The sequence below is a fragment of the Macaca mulatta genome, chromosome 10 (genome assembly GCF_049350105.2).
Source record: "Macaca mulatta isolate MMU2019108-1 chromosome 10, T2T-MMU8v2.0, whole genome shotgun sequence".
Classification (NCBI taxonomy): domain Eukaryota; kingdom Metazoa; phylum Chordata; class Mammalia; order Primates; family Cercopithecidae; genus Macaca; species Macaca mulatta.
Window position 1 is genome coordinate 115,342,826 of NC_133415.1, and position 16,349 is coordinate 115,359,174.

At 62.0% G+C, this 16,349-nt stretch overlaps 1 protein-coding gene across 3 annotated transcripts; it reads right to left on the reverse strand.

The window, feature by feature from the left end:
• Positions 1-8,004: 8,004 nt before the first annotated feature.
• LOC114670564 (uncharacterized) lies at positions 8,005-15,298 on the reverse strand. Of its 3 annotated transcripts, none has more exons than XR_013400112.1 (5): positions 14,868-15,298; positions 12,903-13,060; positions 12,344-12,622; positions 10,106-11,445; positions 8,005-9,405 (listed from the first exon to the last, which is right to left on the reverse strand). XR_013400112.1 is itself a non-coding variant. In XM_077952156.1 (4 exons), exons 1-4 carry the CDS (start codon positions 15,160-15,162, stop codon positions 11,437-11,439), a joined length of 741 nt encoding a protein of 246 aa, XP_077808282.1. In that variant the 5' UTR covers positions 15,163-15,298; the 3' UTR covers positions 8,005-11,436. The 3 variants fall into 3 exon arrangements, 1 of the variants encoding a protein (XP_077808282.1); XR_003720252.2 differs by having other exon boundaries at positions 8,005-8,826; positions 9,148-11,445; XM_077952156.1 differs by having other exon boundaries at positions 8,005-11,445.
• Positions 15,299-16,349: the final 1,051 nt, after the last annotated feature.

Here is a 16,349-nt window from a genome sequence, read left to right on the forward strand (position 1 = left end):
GGCTTGGCAGCCCTGGGAAGGTCACTCAGGAGCCCAGAGGAGGCCGCCTGGCAGGCAGCAGTGTCCCCGCAGGCCGAGCCCAAACACAGGCAGGCCCTGGGGGCTGTCGTTGGTCCTGGGCTGAGTGTAGCACAGAACGCCTAGGGTTAACCACCCCTCCCCCCACCCACTGTAGCTGCAGTGCTCCTGGGGCTGAGCACTGCCGCGGCACCCCTGCCAGGCCCCAGGAACGTTGCCCCGTAGAAGCCACTGACCGAGCACGATTGCCCACCTTGCGTCCGGAGGTTAAGGTGGGATAGGCTCAGTGGAAGAGCTGGCTTGTCGTGGTGGGACAGGGAGGGGAGGCAGGAAGGGTGGCCCAGGAGAAGGTCTTGGAGTGGAGGGGCTGGGGGGCCCACCGGCCTCGAAGAAGGCTTCATGAAGCTTTAGCAGGGGAAGGAGGAAGGAGAGGGTCCTAGAGTGGAGGCTTCTCCTGGCAGCTCTTGGGTGGAGCCACCTGAACTGTGGCTCCCAGGGTGGTGTCTGCCCCCAGCAGGAGGCACGACAGGCATGGCCCATGGTCTCGATGGGGACATGAAGCCACGCGAGGCATGGGATTTCCAGCTTCAAGGAGCCCTGGAGACCACGGATCCAGGAATTCCCACCTTGGAGTGGGAGGTAAAGAGGAAGCGCCTGGAGCGGAAAGCTCCCAAGTAGTCCACCGTGGCTCCTCTGACGCAGGCCGCCAGGCGAACCCAAGCCCCGAAAGCCTGGCCCGTGTGCCACGCTCCCCAGTCACCACCGGGGCGGTCCCCAGCCTGTGACGGCGCCCTTCCCATGGAGCCCGGCCTGAGGAGCGGTGCGGGGCGCAGGGGCGTCCGTGAACACCAGCGGCCACCTCTACGGGAGTGAGGCCAGGCTGTGTGTTCCGACCCTCCACAGGCAGGGGCAGCTTTGTACTAGTGTCTGCGCTGCACAACCAATCGCCACACAGTTGGCTGCTTGAAAACACCACCTTACACCCTCACGGTTTCCATGCGTTGGAATCCCGGCCTGGCGCGGCAGGGCTCTCTGCTGGGCGTCTCCCTGGGCTGAACTTCAGGTGTTGACCTGGCTTCAGCCTCCCCGGAGGTCAGGCCGTCTTACTAGGTTTGCCAGGTTTTTGGCCGAACCCAGCTCCTCGTGGTTGGAGAGCCGAGGTCCCTGTTCTCTGTGGCTGGGGCCGGGGCGCTTGCAGCTCCTGGAGGCCACCCGGAGACCCTGCCACGTGTGCCGGTGGGCGACTCACAGCAGGCTTCGGCATCCTCCTCGGAGACCAGCAGGACCAGTCCCCGTGATGACCTGATGGGGTCAGGCCCAGCCAGCACCACCTTCCCTTTGAGTAACTTGAGGTCAAAGTTCCCTCCCCGGGAGTGATGCCGTCCTGCCTGCTGGCCCTGCCCTCACTCGGGGAGAGATGGCAGCGGGATGCACCCCAGGGCCGGAATTGGCTGATTCTGCCTCCACAGGCTTTGGCTTCCAAAGGAAGTCGGGAGACTCAGGGAGAGCCGGGAGGCCCCTGAGATGGACACCCCCTCAGCAAATGCCTGAGATGCTGGGCTGAGGGGACAGAAGCTTTGCCCCATGAGCCCTGCCCAGGCCCAGCCCGCACCCCTGCCCCACTCTGGGCAGCCTCGCCCAGCCCATGCTCATGGCGGGAGCATTTCTGGTGGGAGCCTTGTCCCCGGTCGTTGAGGCCCCGGATCCACGGGAAAAGTGCCGTGAGAGGCCGGCTGTCCCTGTTAAGCGACCTGAGGACTCCAATTCAATCATTTATCAGGTCCCATCATAAATTCAAGGCAGCCCTCCAAGGTTTGAAGAGCTCAAATTTGACTTCCTCGGGAGTTTTACGAGGAGCGGGAGCCATTTGTCAGGGCGGACGGCTCCATCTGTTCAACGGGCGCCCTTCGGGGAGGGAGGTTCCCTGCGAAAGCGAAGCGGGGAAGGGAGGTTGGTGCTGTCAGGAGGCCACGTGTCCTCCAGGGACCAGAGGAGCCCCTGAGAGTTTCTGTTTCTTGGGATGATTAGCAATTCAGCCAGGGCAGGGGCCCGTGGGGGTGCTGGGGGGTAGGGGAAGTGGGGGAGCTGCAGCCAAATAACTGTGAGCAAAGAAACCCTGGCCGACTTGAGCTGCAGCCAAACGCAGCTGCCTGAGGCCTCCCTGCTCAGGGCAGCACCCCGACATCCCAGCCGCCAGGCCTCTTCTTAAGGGACACTCGGCCCACAGGGCCCTGACCCTGGAGGGGAGAAAGGGTCACCCAAGCCTCCCTACTACCTCCAGCCCGTGGTGGGTACCCGCCAGCTGCAGAACGTGGGGGTTAGATCATAAAGCAGGAACGGCAGCTTCCTTGCCTCCTGAACATCCCGTCCCGGAACTGGCTGGAGCCTGGCTCAGCAGAGCCAGGAGGCGCCTGCAGCACTGGGACACAAGGCGAGCTGTGCTGAGAGGCAGCCGTACCTGGCTGGGCTCCTGGGTGGGGTCGCTGCACTGTGCCAAGGGCTCCTGGGGCTCCCAGGTGGGGTGGGGGCTGCATCTGCCATGGAGCCCAAAGCCTCCCTGGGCTCAGGAATGGGGTTCACATCAGGAAACTGCCTGAGAGTTCTCGTTCCCGCTGTGCCCAAGGAGCGAGGGCTGGAGGAGGAGGAGGAGGGTGGGAGGCGGTTCTTCCAGAACTGACCATTTGAGCCCAGGTCTGGGGGCCAGAACTGCAACCTCCCCCATGTGTGGCACATGTTTTAATCTGTCAAGTAGCTTTGTGGTCACCGTCTCAGAATCCCCAAAAGCAGCAACAATGGGAACCACCCCCCACTGAAGCTTGTGAACATGCAGATTCCTGGGTACACCGCCAGACCCTCTATTTAGAGGTTCTAGGGTAGGGACTTCACTGAATCCTCCTACAGCTGCTCTGGGGTAGTGAACTCCCATCTGCACAAGCATTTAACCAAAGCACCCAGCATCAGTGACAGGAGGGCAGCCGGACCGGATGACCTCCAGCTCAGTCCCAGATCCACCGACCGCCCAGGGGTCACGATCACCTGATTCTCAACAGGGCTGGTGGAGGCTGGCACCAGGATGACTCTGGACCAAGCTGGTGGGAGCACAGGGCCCTGGGGGTAAGGGCTGCTTCTCAGTGAAAGGCCCCGAGGCACATTCCCCATGGACCATCATCACACCCTGCCCGGGGCTGCCAGCTCCAGGGGCCCATCGTGGCCTGCACCCCTGAGGAGGAGGACACGCCCGCTTTGGGTACCCCGAGCCTGCTGCCATATTTGTAAATGCTACACGCAGGGAACCAAAAAGTCCCCGGCTCAAATGAAACAAAACCCCAGAGAGCACCTGCCTGGGCCCACGAGAAAAAGCCATGTTGGCGTCCCATCCGCAGTAGGACTCAGCTTGGCAGCCTGCACTGCGCAGCGTTCAGCTCCTTTCCAAATGAGTTTGGCGTTTTTTATAAAAAGCACCTTTATAACAATCCCAGAATGAATATTTATAGGGCAGGGATGAGGGAACCGGCTAATTGTGGCTGAGATCCTGCCGGATCAACACTCCTCGGCTCCCAGAGGATGTGCACAGGAGATTAAAGCTTTTCCCTTCATCCCTGGGCTCAGGGTTGGGCTCCGGGTGCAAGGCGGAGACCCAGAAGGAACTCCCTAACCCTAGCAGATCACAGCCTAGTGCTATGACCAAGGGCATCAGGGGCGGGGGAGGTTCTTAGAAATAGGGCCCTAGGGAGGAGGTGGGAGGCCAAGGCTAAGGGCAAAGTGAGAATCTGAGAATTTGGCCACTGCCATTGGGCCTCCTGTGCCGGGAGCTGAGAATTCAGTCTCTGCCATCGGGCCTCCTCTGCTGGGAGCTGAGTTACAAGCTTTGGGTAGGGCGGATGACAAGAAGGCAAGACCCAGTGTGGGCATCCATCTGGGTAGCTTGGACAGGACAGCCCAAGACCCCTGCTGTCCACCCTGGAGAGCAGAAGCTCTGAGCTCTCCCCCAGCCACCTCCTTCTGTGGAGGCCCTGGGATAGGGATAGGGAATAGGTGCCCAGAGTGGGGAGAGGGGCAGGGTATAGGTGCCCAGAGTGGGGGAGGGGCAGGGAATAGGTGCCCAGGGTGGGGAGAGGGGCAGGGAATAGGTGCCCAGGGTGGGGAGAGGGGCAGGGAACAGGTGCCCAGAGTGGGGGAGGGGCAGGGAATAGGTGCCCAGGGTGGGGAGAGGGGCAGGGAATAGGTGCCCAGGGTGGGGAGAGGGGCAGGGAATAGGTGCCCAGGGTGGGGAGAGGGGCAGGGAATAGGTGCCCAGAGTGGGGCCAGGTGTTGTTTGGTTCTGGAGCTGGAGGCAGCTGTGAGAGACGCTGGTGAAATCTGCAGGGATGAGGTCCCCTCTGAGCCGTGGGGCTTTGCTGACAGCATCGCTGTGGCCCAGGACACAGGGAACAGAAGTGGGTGGCTAGGATCAGGCCCTCCTTTCTCCCTGGAAATGGAAATCTGTCTCAACCCAGAAAAATACCTCTGCAAGAGCCAGTGGATTTCCTGGGGTGAGGGACCCGCCAGCTCCCTTCCCTGCCTGTGGTCCTTGTCCCCTGCAGGACCGGCCCTGAGTGGCTGGGGGCTGGGCACCATTCCTGACTGTCCAGCAGTGCTGGGCTGGGGAGGGTCCCCACCATGGGTATGTCCATGGAGGGGGCTCCTCTCTCAGCCCCAGCACTGCTCCCCAACCCTGACCTTGCTCTTCCACTCACCCCCTGCAAAGATGAACAAAGTTGCAGCTCCAAGGGGCTTGGGTGGGCAGCTCAGAGGAGCCCAGGCTGCCCACTTCTGTTGACTTGAAATGACATTTATTTGCTTCTAGGATGGGTCAGTGTGAGTCCTCCACAGAGGAGAAGCAGGCAGACAGAGAGAAACCCTTATCACCCCCACCCAACACCCACGCCCACACTGAGCTGGGGCAGAGAGCAGAGGGATGCTGCAGGAGGAGCCAGCCTTCGGAGTCCTGGCGGGGGTGCCGGGAGAACTCAGAGGTCAGCCTGGGCCCCCAGGGCCCTGTTTTACGTCCTTTGCCCCTCGGGGTCCTCCCCGTATCCCGGGGGTTCTGGGTTGGTTGGACTCATGGATGGTGTAGGTGTACCGGAGGCCACTCAGCGCTGACCCAGAGCCTTTGAGTGACCCGTGCTGGAGGCTCCAAGCAGTGCCACGTGGGCCTCAAGAAGTGTCCTGAGTCCGAGATGGCAAAGCTGTCGCCATTCTGAACGGGATGTCTATGGCTGGAAGCAAATTGCTCTCCCTAACATCATGACAATGAAATAGAACTTTCTTCATGAGCTATCAGAGAGGCTTTGCCCACTGCCACTCAGGTAGTGCGTGCACATTTGTTTGGTTCCGTGTGCACCTGTGTACTCTGAGGTTGGGCAGGAGGCGGCCTCCCAGGCACGATGCGGGAGGATGGTGAGGTCCTGTTCCTTTCGCAGTGTTGTGGGACATGCCGGGTGCCCACGGGCACTTCACACACAGCTCTGCTCTGTGGGGCACACAGGTGTGCACAGCCTCCTGGGAGCTCCGCAGGACACCTCATGCTTGTGTGAGCTGCGTGCTGGGGTGTGGGGCAGGCAGAGGGGACGGTGGCAGAGCACTGCAGGCCACGTCTCCTGCTGGGAGCTTGGACGAGTCCACGGGGACCTCTTAAAGGCTCTGAGAAGTCCTGCAGGCTGGACACACTCTCCATCTGATGGACACAGAAGCCACTGTCGACATCACTCTTAGGAGTGCCCTCGGGCCCCTGATGTGCCTCAGTGAAAGGCCAGGCAGGGAGGAGCTGCCCATCGGTAGGAGCCTGGACACTCCCTGGGCACTTTCCGTCTCCGTGGAGCTGCCCACTCTGTGCATTTCCTGTAAGTGGAATCCTGCAGCCTGCGGTCTCCGTGTCTGCTTCTCTCACTCAGGCCCTTCCGTGTTGCCGCATGTGAGCAGTGCTGAGCAGAGCTCCAGATGCTTTAGTGAGGCCTTGGCAGAGGGGGGTCAGGGCCAGCCTAGGGACCACAGTCTGCAGCCCCACCCTGCGCTCCCTGTCCCTGGACAGGTCCCGCCCGCCCAGCCCTGCCTGACTGTGGATCCAGCCCCCAATGGCCAGACAGGCCAGCAGAGGGGCCGGTCCTTGGGCACAGCCCCTGGAGGCTGGGCAGCGGCATCCTCCAGTTGCCCGGACTCCCCTGAGAGCTGCACTGAGCCCCCTTCCACGTCTGCCCCTTCATTCTGGCCAATGTCTCCCCATAGCAGTCCTCCCTGGCCCGGAGCAGCCCTGCACAGCTCTCGGGGGCACAGTGATGGTGCCTGCTGGACAGGAGCTGGCCAGGAATTGCAGAGCACAGGGAGCAGGGGCCTCCGGAGGCCGTGGGGAGGCCCCTCCTCCACGCCAGCGACAGGGAGTCTCCCAGGGGAGCTCTGCTCGCCCCCCGCCCCACCACCGATGCTCGTCTGGGCTGGGAGGGTCTCCCGGAAAGATGTGTGAGGGACAGGCGAGGTCATGAGTCTCCCATGGCTGCTGTAACGAAAGCCACAGTTTATTGTCTTGCAGCTCCGAAAGGGAAAGAAATCTAAAGTCCAGGTGTTGGCAGGGCTGGCTGCTGGAGGCCCTGGGGAGAATTCGGGTACTGCTCCCTCCGGGACCTGGAGGATCCTGTGCCCCTTCACCCGTGGCCCCTCCTCCACCTTAAATCCAGCTGTGCTGTGCCTTCCAGGCTCCCCCTGACTCTGACCCTCCCACCCCCTCTCCTAAGGACCCTGTGAGGACACTGGGCCCACACACAGCATCCGGCTCCGTCCCTCCTGCAGAGTCCCTGCTGCCACATAAGGTGGTATGGCCACGGATTCTTGGACATCCTTAGGGGTAGTGGGCATTCCTCTGTCCCCACACAGGGAATATGCCAGCAGCAGACGGGCTTGGGCAGTGCTAACGCTGAGGCCTCTTACGGCCCTCCCTGGCAAACCTGTGACTGGCCCTGGGACGGTGTCTTTGGCCAGAAGGGCAGCCACCCCCCACCCTTCCTCTCTCCCAAGTGTGGCTGGGGCATTAGGAGAGGCAAGGTCAGACCTCAGCAGTAGCTGCCCCTCCTCGGTGGGCAGCCCGAGGGGGCCCAAGCTCACGGTCTGGGTGGCCCTGTGTCCCAGGGCAGAGGTCACTGAGAGAGGGTTGGGGCTGGACTCTGAACTGTTTTTTGTTTTTTTTTTTTCCAAAAAAAACAGGTGAAGTGCACGTGACATAAAATGACCACTTTAACGAGTGTGGTTCAGTGGCATTTAGTGCATTTGCCACACTGTGCAGCCACCACCTCTGTCTACTCCCCAGACACTTTTGTCACCCCCTGAGGAGCTCTGGAGCCCATTAGGCAGTCAGTCCTATTCCTCTCCCCACCCCCGCACCGCGGAATCTGCTTTCTGTCTCCATGGAGCTGCCGCTCTGTGCATCTCCTATCAGCGGAATTGTGCAACCGGCGGTCTCTGAGTCTGCTTCTCCCGCCGAGCAGGGTTTTCAGGCACTTCATGTTACCGCCCGTGTCCCCACATCATCCCTTTTTAGGGCTGAATGCTATTCCCCTGCATGGATATGCCGCACTTCATTTATTTATTCATTTATTTAGAGACAGAGTCTTACTCTGTTACCCAGGCTGCAGTGCAATGGCATGATCTCAGCTCACTGCAACCTCTGCCTACCGGGTTCAAGCAATTCTCCTGCCTCAGCCTCCCGAGTAGCTGGTACTACAGGCACTCATCACCACACCTGGCTAAGTTTTATATTTTTAGTGGAGACGGGGTTTCACCATGTTGGCCAGGCTGGTCTTGAACTCCTGACCTCAGGTGATCCGCCCGCCTCGGCCTCCTAAAATGCTGGGATGACAGGCCATGCTTTCTTTATCTATCATCAGCTGACAGGCCTGTGGCTACTGCCACCTTTTGTCTGCTGTGAATAGTGCCACTGGGAAGACTCCTGTGTGCCTATTTGTTTGAATATTTCTTTTTATTTTGGGGAGCATGTGTTGTAATAGTCAGGTCTTGCATTGCTATAAAGATAAATCTGAAGCTGAGTAATTCATGAGAAGAGGTTTAGTTGGCTTGCAGTTCTGCAGGCTGTATAGGAAGCATGGTGCTGGCATCTGCTGGGCTTCTGGTCAGCCCTCAGGAAGCTTACAGTCATGGCAGAAGGTGAAAGAGGAGCAGGCTTGTTGCATGGCCAGAGCCGGAACAAAAGACAGAGAATTGTGGGGGAGGTACAACACACTTTTCAACAACAAGATCTCGTGAGAACTCACTGTGGTGAGTGGGTGCACGGCACCCAGCCATGAGGGATCCGCCCCCAGGACCCAAACACACCAGGCTCCACCTCCAGCACTGGGACTTACATCTAAACATGAGCTTTGGAGGGGACGTGCAAGCTCTGTCATAGGCCCAGGAGTGGAATTGCTGGGGTTGATGACTTCATTTTTCGAGGGACTGCCAGACTGTTTCCACAGTGGCTTCCCTGCATAAGGTGGTCAGGGGTGGGTGAAGGGGCCCCATGTGTGGCTGGGCAGCAGTGACAGGGCTTGGTCAGGAGCCAACACCCTGCTCCCTGCAGTGAACAAGAAGTGCACAGCCTGAGAAAGCCCTAAGTGTTCACGGCCACCCTGTACCTACACAGCTGTGGAGTCAGCTCCAGGGAAGTGGCCTGCTCAGCCTCAGTCTCTGCGGGAGCCCAGTGTTCGTGGATTTCCAAAAAGAGGGGTGCCAGGTGCACGTTCGACTCACCGAGTGGGCCGCTGGTCCGGGCACAGTGGTGGGCCTCTGCTGGGACGTAAGATACCATGGAAAATACTAGCTTCGAGAAACCCGCCCCACGGAGCACCTTGGCTGCAGGGGGCTTCGTCCGGCCGTGCTGGGTGACTAGGGACAGCTCATGTGTGGGGCAGCTGCGGCTGGAATCGTGTGGACAAAGTGGGAACAGCCCTCATCACAGCCACTGCCGAGTGGGACCATGGCTGCCACCGCCTCTGGGTTTGGGCATCCTGGCAGGTGTCCCCGCCCTCTGGGGCCTGACCCTCCAAAGGCACTGACCCTGCCGTGCACCTCCCCCACTGAATAAGCCCTCAGCCTCGCCCCACTCACAAAGCTGAACACAAATGAATGCGGCTTCAGCGAGAGTCCCCCATCCTGCCCGCTGCCCAGCTGTCCTACTGTCCAGAGATCCATAGACTGATGGATCAGTTGATTGACTGAGTCATTCATTCATTCACTTGGTCCTCTGCGCTCATGTCCAAAGGCTGAAGGAAGGTGAGGAGGCAGCCCTGCCCAGGGCTCTCCCTGAGCTCCCCCTTCCTCATCACCCCAAGCAGGTGCTGTGGCTCCCCTTCCCAGTTGAGGAAGCTGAGGTCAGAGAGATGAGAAACCTGCCCTCATTCACATCCAGGCCCAGGCTCGGAAGGGCCTCCCCCTCCACCAGGGCACAGTGATGCTGGGCACTGACACCGGCGAGGCGCCCCGGGGCCGCCTCCTCCAGCCTGTCCTGCTGGTGCAGGAATGCCAAGGAGTTGTGGGCGGCGGGGCCCTCCCCTGGACGAGGGTCCATCTCAGGTTGTCTGCCCCGTCGGTTAAGGGTCCCCCTCTCCCTGGCAGCCAGGGCCTGGTCACAGGTGCTCCTGGGACCCTCACCTTGACTGTGTGAATCTCTGCCCACAATAGAGACCCTGAACCCACGGCTGTGGCGGGTGCAGGGGAGGAGGATGTCCCTGCCGGGGCGTGTCTGCCACACTCTGAGCACAGACATCCCAAGGGGGTTGGGACGCCACCCAGCCCTGGGGGATAAGGGGCCACTTGGGACACTCAGCGGTGACCCAGGGTGAGGCTGGAATCCAGGATCAGGTGGGTCCCTCCCAGCAATGCAGCCCCCTCCACAGACCGGATGGTGTGGCCCTGTAGGAAGCGCTGTGGCGTGGGTCTCCATGACCACCCTTGGCTTCTGGGACACCGCTGCTCTCCTGCGCCCGCCCTCCGCTCAAATTGTGTGGTGAACTCCCCTCGTGTGCGAGGTGCCCTGTGGCCAGAGTCTGCATGTGCCTCCACTTACCCAAATCCCAGGGGCCTCTCGCTGGGAGCTGCCCCCGCCCAGCCAACCCCAGGACCCTCTGGGCTGTGCCGCAGCCTCTGCGTGGGGGAGCCTTTCTCCCGTTCGCTCTGGCACCATCCAGGCCACAGTCTCTGTGCTCCCCACTCTCCAGCCTGGCTCCCCTCTGGATGCACTTAAGAGTCCTGGGGCTGGGGCAGGTTCAGATCTGGGACGGACAGGGATGTAGGGGCAGGAAGATAGGCTCTGGGTCTTTGCATGCTGGGCAACTGGATTTTCCTCCTGAGTCTCAGTTTCATCACCTGCAAAATGGTCTCGGAAGGCGCCCTGGTGACAGGCCGTCCCCCTCCCAGGGGATGCACCCTGTTTCCCCAGGGCCCAGACCATCTGACATCCCCCTTGCTCTTGTGACCACATCTGCTCCAACAGTGGATCTTTCGGGAAAACTTTCAAGGCACAGCCGGGACTGGGCAGCCCTCCCCAGGGCACCGTGGCTGGGCAGGGCCTCCTGATGCTCCAACCTCTGCCCTCCACCCTCACCCTCAGCAGAGCAGCCACAGGGGCCCTGCCACAGACGTGCCAGACTGTCCAGGCCTGTGCCCCTCAGCAGGACACCTGCAGCCCTGGCACTGGTGTACAAGGCCTGGCGTGGTCTGACCCTGTCCGCAGCTCAGCCCCAGGCCACCCATCCACCGCCACTGCCCCGGCAGCAGCCATGCTGGCCTCCTGTTTCCAGCGGCTCTGCCCGCTGGACACACCAGGCCCCCCTTCCTGCCTCCGGGCCTCTGTCTCCCTGTGCACACTCCCCAGGATGCTCTTCCGGGACCCTTCCCCGCTGCCCCTCCAATATCACTGGGGGACCTGTTCATTCACCCCCACTCAGGCCTTCCCTGACCTCTGACCTGCAAGGCCGCCCCAGGCCCTGCTCGCTGCTCCCCAGTTGCTCCTTCCGGCCCCCGTGCCCAGGGCTGGGCCTGTCTCCACATTCCCGGGGCTGTGCATTTTCTCTCCCCCCTGCTGACTGATACAGCCCCAGCTATATGAGCCTTCTGAAGCTGACACAAATCAAAGCTGCACTGAGTAAAACATCCAGGTCTGCAGGGCACCAGCCCCGTTTCTGAGAGCTTGGCAGCCACTCGTGGCCAGCGGGAGCCGCGTGGGATGGGGCAGGGCATGGCGCGTTCCACCGGATGGGGCATCATGGTCAGCCTGGCGAGGGGGGGGTAAGCCTGCTCGTCCCCTGCTTGGGTCCTTGCTCGGGCGTCTCAGTCGGGTGAGGGCTGTGGTGGCCTTGTTGTCGGGGTTTACTGCTTGCTCCTTCATTCATTCACGCCTCAAACCGCCTGTGGACACCAAGGGGAAAGTCTCAGGGGCCCAGGCCTCTCTCCCCTCTCTTCCCCTTCTGCCCCCTCTACCCCATCTCCCCCTTCTCTCCCCTCTCCCCTCCCTCCTGTCTCTCCCACCCACTGCGGTCTCCCTTTCAAACCATGGTGGAGTGGGCCTCGGGCAGCATGGCCCTGGGCCTTGGCAAGGGCAGCTCTGGGACAAGGTGGGGACCAGATTGGCCGTAACACACCCAGCTCCAATCGATGCTGGGTGTGGGACCTTGGGCTAGTGAGCACCCACCCCAAGACCCAGTTCCTTCTTGGTAAAGTGGGGACAGCAAAATGCCCTCCTCTTATGGGTGCCTTGAGCTCAGCATAGTCCCCGCATAGCCACTGCAGAAGCTTCTGGAACACCAGGCAGCCTAAGTGCTGTGTGCCGGCTGTTACTGTGAGGCTGGTGCTGTGGGTAAACGAAGGAACTGCTCTGTCTTCTGACTCTGTCCTACGGACCCTAAGGACCGTCGGGGTCTGGCCACCAACACCAGCCCTTCTACTGGGAAGAGATGGCCCTGTGCCCATGCCCTGCTCCTTGGGTGTGGGGCTGCTGTGAGGAGGGTGATTTATGGCCACGTCCGCTGCACACCCTCTCTCTCACCACCACGGAGCACCCGAATCCTTTACAGAGCCTCCTGCACAGGCTACAGACTGCTCCCCACCTCCCCCGCTGTGGCTGTCTATAACCCTGACCCCAGCTGCAGGCCTGGCCTGCCCCCCTCAACTCTGCCTGGAGATGGCAGGCCGGAGGAAGTGGGGTGCAGGGGAGGGGCCTTGCAGGGGGAGTTCGGACACCGCCCCTCACACCACGCACTCCGGCTGCCAGTGGGAAGCTATTTAGTTTCCAGAAAAGTGCTTGGACCTGGTAGAAGCTTAAAACCTCCTGGCCTCCTTTATGGTGAGACGTGGGGTCTTTAGTGGGGTGTGCAGGGCCGGGAGCAGGGCCTGTCATCACCCAAGAAGCCTCCGGACTGGGCAGGTGCAGGGAGCGCCGCTCTGTCCCTCGCTGTCGCTGGCCGGAGGACACCAGAGTGGGCGTTGGTGTGTGTGGCGAGTGTGGCTGGGGCTCTGGCTTCTCCCCATGACTCTGCAGAGCTGGCCTTGGGATATGGGGAAGGGGCCATGAGCCCAGGAGGTAAACCTGGAGGAGAGACCCACCTCAGCTCCTGTGGGCCAGCCTGGAGGGTATGTAGGTTCCTCACAGGGTCCCCTGGGATTAGATGCAGCTGAACCTGTTCTAAGCGGCATGGGATCCCTGGCCCTGTGTCCCTGACTGGCTGGAACCGCAAGGGGCTGCCTTCCTAAGTCGGGGAGGTATTGGGGACATTAATGAGGTGGCTTCTGAACAGGAGGATCTATGCTCTGGACAGGACTTGCAAATAGCAAAGCTCATTGTCCCCACCACACGGGCCTGCACCTGCCTCCAACAGGCGGGTCCCCCGACCACTGTGGTCCACTGTCCTTCCGTGTCCCGGTCCCTGGTCCTGTGGGGCCCTGGAGAGATGGGACGACCAGCCAGCATCACACAGCCTGTGAGGACAGTCTGCCAGTTCCGGCCTCTGGTCTCTGAGTCCAGGCCCTGCAAGGACAGATCCCCGTCAGGCCCCGTCCCAGGCTCTCGTCTGTTACATAATTCAGGCGTGAAATCCCGGAAGGGGGAGCTCCTGAGCCCGACCAGCACCGGGGAGTGGGGTCTCCCCATCACACACCCTTGGTGGCAGGGCCCGGCTGGGGGCGGCAAGCAGGTTGGCCTCGCCTCTGTCCAAGGTGACTGGCATTTGTCATGACTTGGGTTAGCTTAAGAGTCTCCGGAAACCCAGGTGGCTCCATCACCACCTGATCCTGGCCCCGATTCTAGGCGAAAGGGCAGAGCTGACGGGACTGTGGAGGGGGCCACCCCCTCCTGGATGGCCTGGGTGGTGGGCTCAGCCCACTGGAGGCTCAAAACTGTGAAGGAGGCTGTAGCCTCCTGCCCTCCCAACCCCCGGCCCTGCACCCTGGGAGATGCCCGGGTCTCCCCAGGGCACCCTAGGAGCCGGCTGGCATGGTATGGAGGCTGCTGCCCGGCTACTGAGGAGGCGCCTCTGTACTGGCTGGGCTAAAAATAGCGGGGGGATCTCGGGCAGGGACAGCCGGTGGGAGGCCTGTCAGGGAGGGGCCGGGAGGGGCAGAACAGCAGCCTGGGCCCAGGACCCGCCGTCAATGGCGTGGGTGCTCCCACCCTGTTCCCGGTGGCCGGGCCAGCCGCGGCCCAGCTGACAGGCTATTTTTTCCCGTGCTTGACTAAATATGGTCAGGGAGCGCAGCCCGAGGGGGCCACTTGGCCAGGGCCGCGTGTTTGGGATGCTTGGCCGGGTATATAAGAACTGCAAAGGTGAGGCCGGCTCCTGACCCGACGGGGGCCCCCATGCCCGCTCTGGCCTCTCAGGTCAGGCCCTCCCCTCCCCTCCCCTCCCCCGCCCCTGTGTCTACGCGAGCCGGCTGTGTGCCTGCGAGAGCGTGCACACCCGCGGGACCTTCCCTTTTGTTCCACCCTGACCTCTACCTTCTCTACCTTGTGCTGACCCCGCTGGGGTGCAGGGGCTCCCTGCGGAGGAGGCCAGGACTCAAGGTGTGCAGCTCGGCCGCCTCTCCCTAACTCTGCACCAGCGCCTCCTCTCTCTCTCTCTCTCTCTCTCTCTCTCTCTCTCTCTTTCTCTCTCTCAAGATCTCCCTCCCGCTAAGTCTGCTCTGCTGCAGGAGGGCTGGGGGAAGGGCAGGGGTGTGGAGAGGGGGTGCCTGGTGTCTTCTTTCTCTCTCTGCCCCCCCACCCCCAAGTGCGGACGCATCGAGCTCCGGCCCCCACCCCTGCATTCGGGATTGGCTCCCGGAGGAGGTGGCTGGTGCTGCCGCCGCTGCAGCATCTCCTAGGGAGCCGCGACCCTGCGCCGGCCGCCGCTGCCGCTGTCACCAGCCCGGCCCCAGGGGTGCCCTGGGCTCCGCGGTGAGTCCTGCTCAGCCCATCACCACCGCTGGGCCGCCGGGACGGCCCCTGAAAACTTGCCGGGCACCGCGGTGGGGGTGTGCCTGCCGGCGCGGTGGGTGCTGCGGGTGCCGGCGCCGTGTGGGTGCCAGCGCCGTGCGGCTCCGGCGGGGGTGCCGTGGAGTTTTCTCTTGGCTCGCGGCAGCATCCACATTTGGAAAACTGCAGAGCCAGCAGCCGGCAGGGCCGGGAGGGCGCGTCCAGCTGGGAGGCAGGAACTTTGACTTGCGGGCATTTTGCAAGAAAGCAGCCACCCCCCACGCGGGCAGCGGATGGCACGGGGGCTTCGGGGCTGGGTGGGGGGCGCGATTCACCTGCCGCTTTGCAACAAAGCCCCGGCAGCCGGGCATGGGGCTAAACTTACCTTGAACTTGCGGTACCCCCCACTGAGGTGCTGGTGGGGGGCGGGGATTCCCGAGCTGAGCGGCGGGCGAGGCTGCCCCTGGTCGGACTCGGCACTTCTGCAGCTCGCCCAGCCACGTCAGGGTCAGGAGGCGTTTACAGGGGCAGGGCGCGGGGGGAGGGGGGCACACGTGGGCGGAGACTAGGGGGGCTTTGGGGAGAGCAGCCCTGGTGGTCTGCGTCTGTGCGGGTCCCTGCTGAGGAGCTTGACTTCCGCGTGGCCTCCCGCGGGGCTGATGCTGGGGGCCGGGTGGCATTCACCTCTGAAGAGCCCCGGGACGAGGCCCCGGGCACCAGGAGCCAGCTCGGTTCACGGTGGGGTCTGCCTGGAGGTGGCTGGGTGCTCTTTTTCTATCCAGATGGGAAACTTTTTGAAAAGTGACTACAATTCATTTGTGGGTGGGCAGAAGTCCTTGGGCTCTGGCTGGGTCTGGGGTGACTCTCCTGCCCTTTGGGACTCCCAACTTTCCCCTTGACCCCCAGACCCCATCCAAATGAATGCCTCAGCGGTGGGGAGGGCTTGAGCCAGGCTGCAGGAGTGTCCCAGGCTCTGAGGGCTCGTGTGCCAGGGAGCCGGGGACGTTGAGGAGGCCTCTTCCCTGGACTCCGAGCCCAGTTATTGCGGAGGCCTTGGGAGGGCACAGATGAGTGGTGGAACCCGGGTGCCCCCGAAGTTGAAGCTCAGGCTGCCCTTTTTGTATCCTTGGCTATGTGAAAATGATAAATCACAGCAGCTACATGGAAATGGGACATCAGCTTCTGCTTCTTTCTGCCATTTGCTCTTTCCTCTGTAGAGGGGATGCCAGAGCCTTAAGCACAACCCCCATCCCCCACCCCCACGTGAAACTCCAACCCAGCCATGCCTGGCTGCAGACCCACAGCCACACAGCCACAGCATGCTCAGTGGCCTCTGCACACTGCAGGCTCTGCGGAGACGTTGCCCTGCCCTGGGTGGTAGAAGAGAACCAATTCGCTCAGGGCTGTCCCCTCGCAGGGACGGGCTGCCTGGAGGAGCAACAGTCATGCTGGACCTCTCTTCCTGACGAGGACAATGGGAGGTCCTTTCATGTCCCGGAGCTGCTGTCCCAACCCACGCCAGGGTCAGTGCCAGGACAGGGGCCAGGGCCCAGCTGGGCCCTGCCACTCAGCAAGTCCCCTGTGTCTGTGCCCGGCCTGCACCCCCCACTGGCGCCTCCCTGGCCCCCATCCCCACCAGGCACCTGCAAAGCCTTCTTTCCACCTCTCACCAGCTCATGTGCCAGGCTCACCCTGGGACACTGTGAGGCCTGGAAACCCTGCAGGCCTCTTCCTCCTCCTCCTCCTCCTCCTCTTCCTTTTCCTCCTCCTCTCCCTGCTCCCAGCAGGTTAGGGATGGCTTTCCTTCCTGCTGGTGAGGGCCTAACCTTGAGGTCCCATTGGTCTCCTTCAGGTTCTTCCTCCACAT